Genomic DNA, 13779 nt, shown 5'->3' on the forward strand with positions numbered 1-13779 from the left:
TCTCTCTGCTTCCTGCTGGTGCCGGATCTTGGAAACTACCAACTTTCTTCTCTCTTTGAATGTTGCCTTATTCAATGTGGGTCAACTTGTCCCCGGCCCAAAACCACTTCTTCCTCGCTGCATCGGTCACACTATGTCACCATGCCGACTGTGCCTGCTCTACAGCCGAAGCTGGGGGTTCACTCCCCCACCCTCCTCAGTTCTAGTCCGGGAGGAGCTGTTCGTACGGCTGCATTTTGAAACTCTGGCAGGGTCATGTTCAGCTTCACTTTGGTTCACTTAGAGAGAAGTAGTTTCAGTTCCTCGTGACAATACAGCCCGATGTTGTTGAGGCAGCGCCGGAGTCCCAGCCACTTCTTGCTGTATGCACTGGCTGTCCTCTCCAGTCATTCAACTATGGAAATGGGAACCTCGTATACAGTCAGCACCCCAAACTGGAGACACCAGAGCTTCAACTTGCCCGGGAGTGGAGTCTTGTCAATTCTGAGCAAGCGTTTGATGGTTCCTTCCCTGAGTTGGTCTTACTGTTCTGCGTCTTTGGGGCTTGCATAGCACCAACACCCAAAGCTCTCGACAGGCTGTTCTGATGCCATGTTTCATTGATGAGGTAAGCTTTCCTTTCACGATGGATGTGTTCTTTGACTTGCTGGGTTTCAGTCAGATCCTTCGTCCTTGCTCATGTAATGTTAGAGTGAAGCTTCAGTAGAACATCATCATTCTTCCTCCCTGGGATGTGTGAATAAGGACGGCCATCTGTTAGGAAACAAAACTGGGAGCATTTGGGAACCCTGTGACCTCTAGGGTACAATAAACCCATCAGAAACACTTACAAATTAAACCAGACTTATGTGACACTCATTTTTGATGCATTTAATCTTGTAACTTCATTTTGAGCATCTTTACACACGTATTGCCAGCCAAGGCTTTAGTCATGTTCTGTTATGCCTGCCAACTGACTCTCTAGATGCCTGCTTGCTACGGCAGCCGAGTGCAGATTTAGCTCCGGGTCCTGAGGGCCAAAGCACAGAGAACTTCAGCTCATCCACTGCCACTTTCTGTCAGAATAAAATCTATCCAGTGAGTTCTGAATGCTAATTTGCAGATATAATGTAATGAGTTGCTATTCATACAGTGGAACGGCCGGTCAATCATATCTATTAAACTACTTGATCGTTTTGGCCCAGCGCTCACATTTTACCTCCTCATGAAGGAGATCCAAAGTGGCTAAACACACTTACAAAGGCTTGAAATTTAAAAAATAAATGCACTTTGGACAACGTGTTGCATTCTCCATCTTCAGAGAATCCTACAACAGTACTGAACCAGTCTCTATCTCTGCATTTAATTATATTTTGTTGACTTTTTTCCTTTTTTGGTGCATATCTGTGAGGTTCTACCGCCGTTTTTGGAGAATCAGAAGGGGTGTCCTGAGTGTGCAACACCACTGTCTCCAAACAGAGGGACTTTTACTTCGCACTGACTTTCAACAATCATTACAGGTGGCAAAATACTGCAGAGCCTGTTGACGCAGTGGGCAGACAGTGACTGTCTTGAGATGACTTGAATCCAAAAGCACAGTCATCCACAACTTCCAGTTAAGCTACAGAAAGCAACCTAGGGGACCAAACTATCAAACATATTTGGACAACTGTGACCTGACCACAGAATATGCAGAATAACAAAAACACAGAAGAAACCATAATGAAGGCTATAAATTAGCCAATTGTGGCAAACAAGGTCAACGACTACATTTAACATCAGGACACTAAAGTTGCTGACATGAAATTTAACTTTGTTTTCATGAGATCAATGATCACAAGAAGACATTTCCACTGTTTCGCTGCAGCTAGAAGGTAGAAATAACAGAGCCAAGAGCTTTCTCGGAGGATGCGCTTCTTCTTTTGGCCACAAGAGGGAGTGTTTATATGATTTTTTTTTTGTGCGTCTGCCAACTCACCGCCTCAGCATTGGAAAGAGATCTTGCAACCACCTTATTTGTGCTGCAGGTCATGGACTTGTACCTGGCTCAAATAGTTTTGTGGACAATATCTTCGGAGAGTGGCAGTTCTTCATAAATGCAATGTAATTCACCAGAAAAAAAGGTGCAAAATAAAAGAGACATAGAAAGAAGAGCTCAGTGAATCCAGCAGAAGCTGGATTATGCCGCATTAAGTTGTACTGATCCATTTTTAAAATCCCCTTTATCACATCTCCTTTCTAGTGTGAAAATGTCATGATTGAAAAGCGATGATTTCTCACTTCCTCATATAGTATCACTTCTGTAGTTGCGAATTTTCACAATGTCATTTTGATTCCTTCTCTTGCACATGTGGTAAAAAGTAAATGGGACACATAGAAATCAAACCTAAAAAAGCTGGTAAATAACACAGATCCTCCCCTTTGAGGATCTATTAGCTACATGTAATTAAGCATACACCAATTTAAATTAATTGAACAAGTTACCAATGCATTTAACATCAGCTTCACTTTTTGATATAATAACTTCATATGTACAGCATCAAGAAAAGCAGTCTGATTCAACAAGGAAGCCACCCTCTCAGAGAAATAAAAGTCCAGACAGTCTTTAGTTAAATACATAGCTGATCAAAAGAATCATAAAGGAAAGCGCTAACCTCAATTAAGACACAGTTAAGTCTACCCTGCCGGTTCTGATTAGATTCAGAAAAACATTCAACAATCTACACGTCTTTATTTCTGTGTCTGAATCTGATACACATAAAAGAATGTCTCAAGAATTAAATTTACACTCTCCTGTACATGATGCAGGAAAAAAACCATTGCAAATGAACAAAAGAAAAACATCATTGCACACTGAGCATTTAAAACTGACATGACACCATTACAGACCTGATGGAACCTGTTCTCTTGCTTGCTTTGTAAGATAATCATTTATACAAGTTGAGTCAGTTAGAAAATGCACCTTAATTCAACAAAAAACTAAATTTGCATATTTACATTTACCGGGTAAGTGCTATAAAATACTTCCATCTTGCTGAAACCTTACGTATAATTCACTTAGAATTCAATTTTAAATTCAAATCTAGAATTTGCCTTTAAATAAGCCAAATAAATGGAGAAAAAATGCATTGAAATAAGTGATTTTGAAGTCACGAAATCACAAAAACTGTACAAAAACTTTTTTTTTCTAAAAGGCACAAGGGGGCTCCTGGTATATCAACAAGTTCAAGTAAAAGCTGTCCATAATAAGGCACTCACACATTATGTCACATTATGACAGGGAGACAGGCAGTGGGCGAGGCCATGCATATCTCAAAGAAGATATCCAATAATTGGGTTTATTCTCTGTAATAAACGTCCCTCTGTCAAAGGCGCCAGGAGACAAATAAAGCTAAAGCACATTCTAGATGTTCAGTTCAGTAAAAACTAAATCCCTCCCAAAAATAAAAAATAAACAGGTTATGAAACAAAAAATATAAATTTTGTATTGATCTTTTTGAGATTCCAGATGTGAAAAGCATATTCAATTGAAGCAAGAAAGCCTGTTTGATTTAAAGCACATGTGTCAAACTCACGCCCCGCGGGCCAAATGTGGCTCGCCACATCATCTTATGTGGCCCGCGAGATCGTCTTAAAAGACTTGATTGTCTTAAAATATATAAGCCAAACCAGTGATTTGACCAAAAAATACATTTTCCACAATTCGTGCTGATCATGTTACCAGCGAAGTGACGGCATCCTGCCACTAGATTGCAGTGTATCCACATCAATGCAATTTTCAGTAAGTGGAATTGAAACACAAAAGATTCCTAAATGTCCAGGACATGAAAAGTTGATGCAGATGGAAGCCCGTTTCAAGAAAGATGAGAAGGCGAATACATGTTTGTGCTTCAAGGAGATTGGTATATCTTAGAAAATCCAGTTGTCAAAGTACAATCTACTGTCAAAGTACAATCTACGTTGGCATTTGACAACAGACACTAAATATGCCAAAGTTATTCTTTCACAAAAACAACAAATTGTCCAAGAATTAAAATGAGTAATAAATTCAGAGTTATTTAACATTAAAGAGTAGGTACATTTATTTCTGTTACATGTGGCTCTTTGAGGGCAATCATTAAAATGAAGTGGACCCGCTATGAAAATGAGTTTGACACCCCTGATTTAAAGAGTAGGGAATGAGAATGACATCAAGGACGAATACCTCTGATGAATATTTCAGCAATTCAGACTCTCGCTCCATTGTACGTCTCTCTCTCTCTCTTTTTCTTTTATTCACATACCCTCACACTCCTCCCTTTCAGGCTCCATCACATGTCCTCCTGTCCATGATGAGGACCCTCTGCCCCGTCCTCAGTGCCAATACCCTCCGCCACAGAGTCCTCATCCTCTGTCGGTCCGACATCCTCTTGGTATTCCTCCTCACTTTTATCAGAATCCGACTCATCTGAGTTATCCTCAGCCAGGTAGCGATACCCTTTGACCTGCAGATGCAAATAAAGTCAAGGCTGAATATGAATTGTGTCAATGGATGGCACCGCTTGGCATGAAGGCTCAAAGTAATAAAGCATTTGAAACACAGTAAACACCTATTATTTCTCATCACACACAGGTAAGGAACAGCAAAGTATATTATTATATAAAATCTGCAGAGCCTTTGTCACAGATGGATCATATCCATAGAGTTAACCAAGCTGGTTAGCAAGCGTTTAAAAAATATATAATAATTAAAAAATGGAGAGTATTTCATATAAAAAAATCATACAGTGAGTACAAATATAATTTTACGATTGCAATCCTCAATACACACAGGTGGTTTGATACTGAGTGAGAACAGCACAGCCGCTGAACATTTGCAGCCTAGAGTTTTCAAAAGCAGCAAAACAAAAAGAGTAAGCATTTGCTGCCAAAAGGCTCAGATCATTATTTCAATGGTCAGTCGACGTCATGGAAATGGTCCCTACTATCAAAAACGCATGTGCACGTCAACAGAGTAGGAACAATCACTATTAAGAAGAAGGAGATGCAGCCCACAGAGATGATGAAAACAGAAAGTAGTGATATCAAAGCCTTTTATAGTACTCACACATTTTAATGTGAAAGGCAAGTTTGAAGTTTCAATAATGAAGCACCTTCAAAATTACAATCTGAGACTGTTAGTGGAAAAGCCGTCTCCTTTTGTAACTTAATATGAATGGAAGACTACCTCAAATTGAATCCATTAAATAGCAACTTTTTTTGCAACAGGAGTCAATTGACACTGTTAAATTCATCAAGCTACTTGTGACTACCTTGTGTCTTGGTCGAGGGATGCGGGGGAGTCTGTAGGGCACGTTTCTGGCCAGGCGACGCTCCATCACCCAATAGCAGTAACAGGCAACCAGTAACGTAGCCAGCAGGATGGAGAGTTTGGCCTGGTGAGGAAAGGTAGGTATAAGGACTTTTAATTGAATAATACAGCCTCAGAGGAATTTCTGAATGCATTCACACACACTCACACACTTACATACCCTCATGGGCAGGTTGGACCACAAGTACACAATGAAGATGGCAATAGCCTGCCACCAGTGATAGATGGTGTAAACAAAGTCCAGACGCTCTTTCTCCTCAGCATACAGCATACCCAGCAGGACTGACATGCACAAACATAAATGGAAAACGCTGACTTGGTGTGCATTAAAAACAGACATAACTCCTCTAGCTGCTACTTACTGCTGACCCCGGTTTTGTTCAAGGCAGTGCCGAGTCCCCAAAGTGTAGCAATCACCAGCAGAGGGACCAGATAGGCTGGTGTTCTTGGCTCCGGAGAAAATACAAGGAGAACCACCATCAGCACCATGTGAATGACAGCGCCTCCAACCAGACACAGCCATCGTGGAGTGTAGAGGGTGAAAAGGGAGAGTGAAGAGAAGATGGAACAGGACAGTCCGTAGACTGTGACGAGAAGCCAAAGTTTTTTGAGGCCCAGCGCACAAACACCATAAGTCTGTTGTAAAACGAGAGAATAAACACAGAGAATAATGTTCTTCATGCTAGCAATAAGCAATAACTGATAATGACTTTTCCCATATGAATAAAAGTAACTGAAACTAAATTTCCTTGTTTTGGCTAAACACTTTTAGTCCTTCCACATTTTCTTAGGGGGAGAAGGGTGGTCTTAATTTTTGTTTCCAAATTGTGAGATTATGAAGATATAAAAGAGCAATAACTGATCTTCGAAAATCAGGAAACAATCTAACAACAACAGAATATCCAATCATTTTTGACAACTGTTTCTTTCCCATGAGTTCCAGTAACATAGCATTACCAGGCAGAATCCGGTGATTGCAAATAGTGCTTCAAATCCACTGTAGATGAAGAAGGGGCAGAGAAGACGCAGGCGGTAATCTCTCAGGTGCTTGAAAGGCAGCTGGAAGATATTTCCCCAGCCAATGCTTCGGAGGTCGATCTCTTCGGTCGGGCGGTAGGCGGCGCCACATAGTAACAGGAACTACAAGTATTGATAAATGGTGTTTAATTTTGATTATTTTAAGTAATAACTATGATTCATACACATTTGTTCCATAGTGTGTACGTGTGTGTGTGTGTGTGTGTGTGTGTGTGTGTATGAGCTATTGGGGGACGAAACCAGCATCCATAAACTACGCAGGCGATGTAGGCTCACTAAGTGCAACGATGACGTTGTTCTCAGTTGCAGAGTGGGAGGGTAAGGAGGAAATGAGAGCAGAAAACTTGTGATGCGAAAGAACAGGAGGAAAAAGAGGTGATGAGATGAAAAGCAGAAGTTGGGAGAAAAATGTGGTGCGCCGCCTGTTGGAAGGAAATGAAAAACTGATGAGATAACAACGGGGCAAGATGTGAGGAGTAAAGATACAATCTATTTTTTAATGTATAGCATTTCCTATGGAAATCATTTTAATTCTTACACTATGATTCAGAGCGAAGTATGAAACAGCTGTTTCTTAAAATTAAGAACTTTGTTTCTATTTAGTGTGTAATTTATAGTCTTAAAGGGTCTTAACTTACAGGACTGTCTCAGAAAATTAGAATATTGGGATAAAGTTCTTTAATTTCTGTAATGCAATTAAAAAAACAAAAATTACTTTGTCATGCTATTCTGATATTTTGAGATAGGATTTTTGAGTTTTCTTAAGATATAAGCCATAATCAGCAATATTAAAATAATAAAAGCCTTGCAATATTTCAGTTGATTTGTAATGAATCCAGAATTTATGACATTTTTGTTTTTGTAATTGCATTACAGAAGATAAAGAACTTTATCACAATATTCTAATTTTCTGAGACAGTCCTGTATAGAGGTGTTCACTCATTGCAGTTCCACAGTACTTTACACTACAAAAGCATTCACACACCAATGGCAACAGTGGAGCCTGAGGCTAAACAGGACATCAGGAGCAACTCTGGGTTCAGTGTCTTGCCTGTATTCAACACTTCGGCATAACTTGACAGGAGCAGCCGGGACTCAAACTGCCAACCTTCTGTTTGGAGGGATGCCTGCTCTACCAACAGAGCTGCCCACCATTACATATTCCTAGAGTGAACTCAGACTATTTTGGAATAATGGCTTTAAATAAATAGATATATACAGAAATTAAGTTTCACACCTTTAATAGGTAAGATATTAAAGATGAAAGATTCATAAAATGCATACTTTTATGTATGTATTTTCTTTTTATGGATGTATATTTGTAACAAGTGGGAGGTGCAGTGACTGATTATGTTGTTATTAAACTCTTTCCTGTCCCTGTATTCCACAGACTACACAATTTTAGCACTGCTCAGCTCAGAGGATGCTTTTACCCTTCCAGCTTTCAACTGCTTTCAGGAACTGACCCTAACAGACAACAGGCCTGATGCAAAAACATGCTTTCGTATTTGATCAGACATCTCTCTTCTTTTGATGAGATGGAGCCAATATAGTTTTACAAAACAGAGACATCGCTTGGATACAATTGTAAATACATAATTATTATGAATCCCTCACGTCCTACATTACTGCACAGTCCAGATAACAGTACCTTTTTGTAAGTGACGCCTATGAAATATCATATATTATCTGGCGTCCTGCACTCTTGTAATACAGCTGTTTTCAAGGCACCAAAGTAAAGGCACTTTATCATTGCATGTGGTTCTGCTCTGAAAAAAAAACAATTACTAATTTAGAGGAAGCTGAGAAAACCTGGAATGGGGGGGAAATAAATACTCATTCTTTGAAAAGTGTGGTGTTTAGAGCGGTTTACAAATTCATAAAAAAAGTTACATCACAAAATAGGGAGCAAAGTATAATCTCATGAAAGAAAATAGATCAATGGCCTTAAGTCTGCAGTGGCTGTTTTTTAAATGTATAATAATATCATGGTGTTATGATTAATTCTAAAGAGTACTTTATATATTTGAGGTTTCCTGAAAGGGGATAAGACCCATTCGTCATGGTCAGAGTTCTTAAGGGGCTGATGCATTTGGAGCTACCAGGAAGGAGGCCTAGAGGAAGACCGAAGAGGAGATTACAGATGCACTGAAAAAGGACATGAAGTTTAAGTTGGTGTGAGAGAAAAGGATACGGAGAGGAATGATGGGTTAGACACAGGAAGATGATTTGCTGTGGAAAGCAACTGAGAGGAAAAAGGGAACAAGTTAGACCAAGTTAGTTTAACCTTATAATTCAATGTTAATGCAAGACACTCAGGATTATGAAGGAGAAAATGAACTTTGAAGTCAAAGGTGTGTTGGGGAGTTGACGTCTTACAATGAACATGGCGAGAAATGCAAAGCCCATTAGGACACTCTCCACCTGGATGAGCAACATGGAGCGGGGTAGTCTGGTCAGTACTGTCTTGTTGAAGCCAGGAATCAGGCCGCTGACTGTTGCACCTGAGAAAGTGCCAGATTTGGCCAAAGTGTTGGATCAGTTAGGATAGGTTAGTAGTCTGCATACTGAATGGAAACTGTGATGGCTATTTTAGAGAAAGCTGAAAGGACGGCAAAAAAAAAAACAGGATGCGCAAGATCTTGGTTCTGCTTTTTGAAGAGGCCATGTGTTTCCACCTGTTGTTACAGTCAATGCAGGAGCTGCTGATAAAAGCAAGAGCCTTACATGTTTGTCCAAGGTAAGTTGGAAAAACACTTACGCTTCGGGAAAAGGGTTCCTTTATACAAGAAACTCAAAGAACAAAAACTACACCAATGAAATACACTAAATACAGCATTTTGAAGTACTGTACATGAACTGACACACAATCCTTTTGCTCATTTACTGCGATAGAGCTGACCCGTTGATAAAGACCTTGCTCATGAGGCCTTGACCAGCTATAGGTGTTTGCAGAAAAGTGGCTCAGAAATGTTGTTTTGTTTTGTTTTTTTTTATAATTTACAGTATTTTTGAAACTAGGTGTCCTTCTGTGATTTATACTCTTCTCTGGGGCAAACTGAAGTCTCTAAGGAAAGCTATAATTCTGTATGGTAGCAGATGAAGAACCATAACATTCTCCACAAAAGTATTTGCCAGTCTGTGAACTGACTATTTTTTTCACAGCATTACAGTAGAAATTCACTCACAGTTTTTTTTTGTTTTTTTTTGTATGTAGAACCATGTCTTTTAGAGATTTGACACCATCCGGAGCGATGTGAAGCTAAATGCAGAAGGGAGCAACTGGTCTTGATGACAATTATATTACAGTTTCTTAACGACAAGTAACACCCATTGCGTTGATCCAAGATCTTATACAAGCGAACTTACTGATAAGTTGTTCAGAAACATTTTGTTCCATCACAGGAGATGTAATGTTATGCGCCTTCTTACCGCAGTTTGAGACGTGTGAGAGAATGTGCTCGTTTTCATGCAGGAAGCCGTTGAGGACGAGACACATGGGGAACTCAGCAAAAACAAGACTCAACTGATGAGGCAGAAAGACAAGAGAAGATGGTTTGCTTCTAAAGATGTTCAGAATGCAATCCGTCCACAAATCCTGAGGAAAAAGTATTTATGCACAGTAGATAAGTTATTGCAGGGTCTCACATGGAAGATGATGCCGAAGATAGATTGGAACACAATGATGTATTTGTGGCACGCTCCCTTTGGAAGTTTCTTCTGCTCCTGCACGTTCTCATCCTTGTAGTTGGTGTACTCATAGTACTGCTGTGCCATCCTACATGCAGGAAAGGAAACTCTAAGCTTTAACTCGAAATGGCTGCTTACAGTGAGGTTTCGTGGCCATCCTTGGGGTGGCAGTTCTCTGCCTTGACAGATAATAAATTACAATTAAATTGAAAATGTAGCAATTGTCACTGACTATCCTGATATATCCTGTTATACTTAAATCATTATCAGTTCAATTTTCTGCTAAACTAATGTTAACACAGAAAAGTTATATTAACTAGTGATACATTGAAATAAGTGAATGTACTTCAACATGCACTAATTCTACTAAGGAATTGGGATATTAATATTTTTTCAAAATACAGTAAATGATCAAGGTTTTATTTTGGTGCCTTTGATGAGGAGATATTGTGCTGAAAATGTCATTTCCAATTCGCTGTTTCACCCCAAAAACTGAAATACAATACACAAAGGTGTATGTAATGTGACAAGAGGGTTACAGTAATAATACTAAGTTCACAGATCATTACGAAAACAATGTTTAATCATCTCCTCAAATCACGCTGATACCATGAAGTTCTTATTTTGATGCCATCTGTGCCTTTTTCTACTCACTTCTTATATTCTGCCCATATGGGTTAAAACAGAAACTGTAATCCCCTTAGATTAATATATACAGCTCAATGACATAAGCGTATAAAATTTGTGAGAAATTAAGTCAGATTTCTATGTCACTTTGAAAGTTTCAGCAAACAATGAACCACAAGCTTAATGGACCTTCTCCTTCTTCACTCTCATCTGTGTAATTCAGCATGACAAGTGTTGATTTGCTAATCAGTCGAGGGGGGTTACAATTGGACGCAATTTTGACAGCAGTCAAAAAATAAAACACAATAATTGTAAACACCCTAAATATTCACTGCACTTATGGGTCAATTCCACCATTGGTTCAACCCAATTAGGGAATTTAGAAAATCAAAATATAGAAGAAAACATGGGAGTGTGACAACCACATATTTGCACCATAAGGTAACAGGTGCTGTAACTAGCTTGATACTGACACAAATAGATATTTGCATACAGATGTGAAAACATTCACTTGAAATGAGTCATGAGGCTTCACTTGAGTTTTCTTGATGCTGCATATTTATGTGTTTACTAGAATTCAAAAATAATTTCCCCTATGGGGATCAATAAAGTATATCTTATCTTATCTTAATTTAAGTGCAGTAAGCCAAAGAGTATTCCTGTACAGTTGAGGTCCCTGCTATCTCAAGAAAAAATGCTAACTGATGTTGAATAAAAATGTTTGGTTATGGTAAACGTCCCTATCAACATAGTGATGTTTCTCCTCAACTGGCATCCAAAAACATGCACACTGTAAATAAGAAGAAATTCATCCATCAAATGACCCTTCTCTTACCTGGTAATGTAATTTCCTAAGGAAGACCATAATGGCACAATTGCAACACCAATAGCGACAGCAGATGGAACCAAGGTGTAGTAACGTTCCCAGTAATTGGTTGAGACAAAAAATGCATAGATTCCTGAGGCCAGGAACATCATCCACTTGGTGCCGAGAAACCTGAGTGTGTAAAATATATACAAATTGAAGACGGAAGACATGTAAGTTTTAAATCTGTGTGTGGGGGGAGGGGTTACCTAATAAGAATGGGGGTGTAGAGCAGGCCTATGATGGGGGTGACATTGATGCCCATCAACATCTTACGATCGATGTCCTCGAGGCCAAGGTTGCTGTATTTCACCTCACGGTAGGTCATATCATAATGAAGAATTAACTGCATCTGCAGAAGGCCTTTTTAATAAGCCCGCACACGCGCACACACAAACACACACGCACATAAATACATACACGCACATTAAAAAAAATCTACATATTGATCTATATGTTGCGCTGTTCCTGATCAAATCAAATCCTCACAAACGCCGACTCACCCATGTAAACAGAGTACACGATCATGGCCCCGGTACTAGCTGCAACAACATTCTTGATGACTCCTAATCGCTTCCTCCTGTAGTACTTCCTCTCCTCCTCCTCCTCTTTGTATTCTGTTTGTGGGCCTAGAAACTCCTCTATCTACAAAGAGGGAAGATAACGGTTATGCACAACTTACAGTACATGTTAACTTTAGTCCAAAACCAGGGAATCACAGACTCCACACAAGTGGTTTAGTGCTCACCTGGCCCTGCATGTTTTCTTGTCCCACCTCTTGCAGTTCATTCATACCACCGTTGGGAGGCGCTGCAAAATGATCTGCCTCCTCTACAAGTTCCTCAATATCTGTGTTCTCCATCTATTGACCAGAAGGAGCAGTACACAAAGTTTATCGGGTATGTTGCAGGATCAAATAAATCAGTGAAACAATCTCGGCACACATTCGTGATTTAGCTGAGCTACAAATAATCACAATCATATCAAATATAAAGCTGACCAGATTCATCAGTAGAGTCAATGTATGTTGGCCTTTATTACTTGGGGAAAAAGGCATTAATGAGTCGAGCAAGGCCATGTTGATGGAACAATGTTACTTATGTGCTGATATATTTCAATGATTGATTCTTTACACCGCTCATCTCGCACTCAGGGTCCTAGGGGATTCTGGAGCCTATCCCATTTGTCATAGGGCAAGAGGCAGGGTACATCATCGATCGCAAGGCCACATATAAAGACATACAGCTATTCACTCCCTCATTTACACATCTGGCTGATTCAGGGTCCCCAATTGACCTTCTGCATGTTTTCAAATAATGGAGGGAAACTGGAGAGCCTGCAGGAAATCTACAGACACGAGGAGAACATGCAAATCGAGGCTCCCTGACTAAATCAAACCGGGTGTCTTATAACTTTTAGATTTTTGCATTAAGTAAAAGCTGTCATATGAATATGGAACTTGACTAAAAGCAGAGGGCACCAGAAGAAAGTACGATAAGTATCTATGATTTAAATACACATACTCTACTGAATTATATTGTATTTTTGTCACTGGCAAACACATGACTTTCTGATGGGGAAGTTTAAAGACTTGAAAAGTTTACTTGTGTAGACTGGCAGTGGCGCATCATATTATGTGTATTGTGTTTGATACCTTTCAAACAAAGCAACATTTAAGTACAATAGAGGGAAAAATGATAACAGAAATAAAACTTTATTGATAATAGATATTGTTTTCTCTTAGAGAGGAAAGGTGACAACTTATTGGCGTTAAAAACTGTACCAATTAATGCTACAAACTGGAGAAAAAGGGTCTCTCGAAGGACATTTACATATTAAATGTTTTACTACTGTCAGGCCTTACCTCGTAACATTTTTTGCTCATAATAAAATACGTTTTATGGAACATTTATTGCGTTCACTTTTTCTGAGTAACATTTAGCAGGACATGTTAAATAACCCTTTTAACCACGTTAGTATGATTGACTTCCACAAAAAGTTCGGACTCCACAAAGTTATTTTGCTTTTAAATCACTTACCATGGCTGTATTATCGGGACGGACATACACAAGCCGCCTTTCCCCCACGCAGCGTCTCAGCCTGGTTCCTCTTTTCCCCCGGAACAGGGTCCAGGTATGAAAGTATAGCGACGTCCCAGGTTTCGTTTCCTCTCATTAGGGCGCAGGCGCAGTCTGCGCAGTCGGCGTGGTCTGCGCAGGCGCGCCCCCTG

General features: G+C 39.6%; 1 protein-coding gene across 3 annotated transcripts; it reads right to left on the minus strand.

Annotated features, from left to right (window-relative positions):
* Positions 1-923: 923 nt before the first annotated feature.
* On the minus strand, positions 924-13691 carry unc93b1 (unc-93 homolog B1, TLR signaling regulator). 3 transcript variants are annotated; one of them, XM_086142568.1, is made up of 14 exons: positions 13589-13691; positions 12298-12411; positions 12053-12194; positions 11759-11912; positions 11520-11681; positions 10016-10145; positions 9800-9893; positions 8747-8871; positions 6287-6469; positions 5692-5965; positions 5490-5611; positions 5271-5393; positions 4263-4463; positions 924-1009 (listed from the first exon to the last, which is right to left on the minus strand). In XM_086142568.1, exons 1-13 carry the CDS (start codon positions 13589-13591, stop codon positions 4290-4292), a joined length of 1800 nt encoding a protein of 599 aa, XP_085998694.1. In that variant the 5' UTR covers positions 13592-13691; the 3' UTR covers positions 924-1009; positions 4263-4289. The 3 variants fall into 3 exon arrangements, with proteins under 3 accessions (XP_085998694.1, XP_085998693.1, XP_085998695.1); XM_086142567.1 differs by lacking the exon at positions 924-1009 and having other exon boundaries at positions 3473-4463; XM_086142569.1 differs by lacking the exons at positions 924-1009; positions 4263-4463 and having other exon boundaries at positions 5269-5393; positions 5699-5965.
* Between the last annotated feature and the right edge of the window lie 88 nt (positions 13692-13779).

This window comes from Fistularia commersonii, chromosome 35 (genome assembly GCF_037954325.1).
Source record: "Fistularia commersonii isolate RoL2024-O1a breed Wild chromosome 35, RoL_Fcom_v1.0, whole genome shotgun sequence".
NCBI classification, from domain to species: Eukaryota; Metazoa; Chordata; class Actinopteri; order Syngnathiformes; family Fistulariidae; genus Fistularia; species Fistularia commersonii.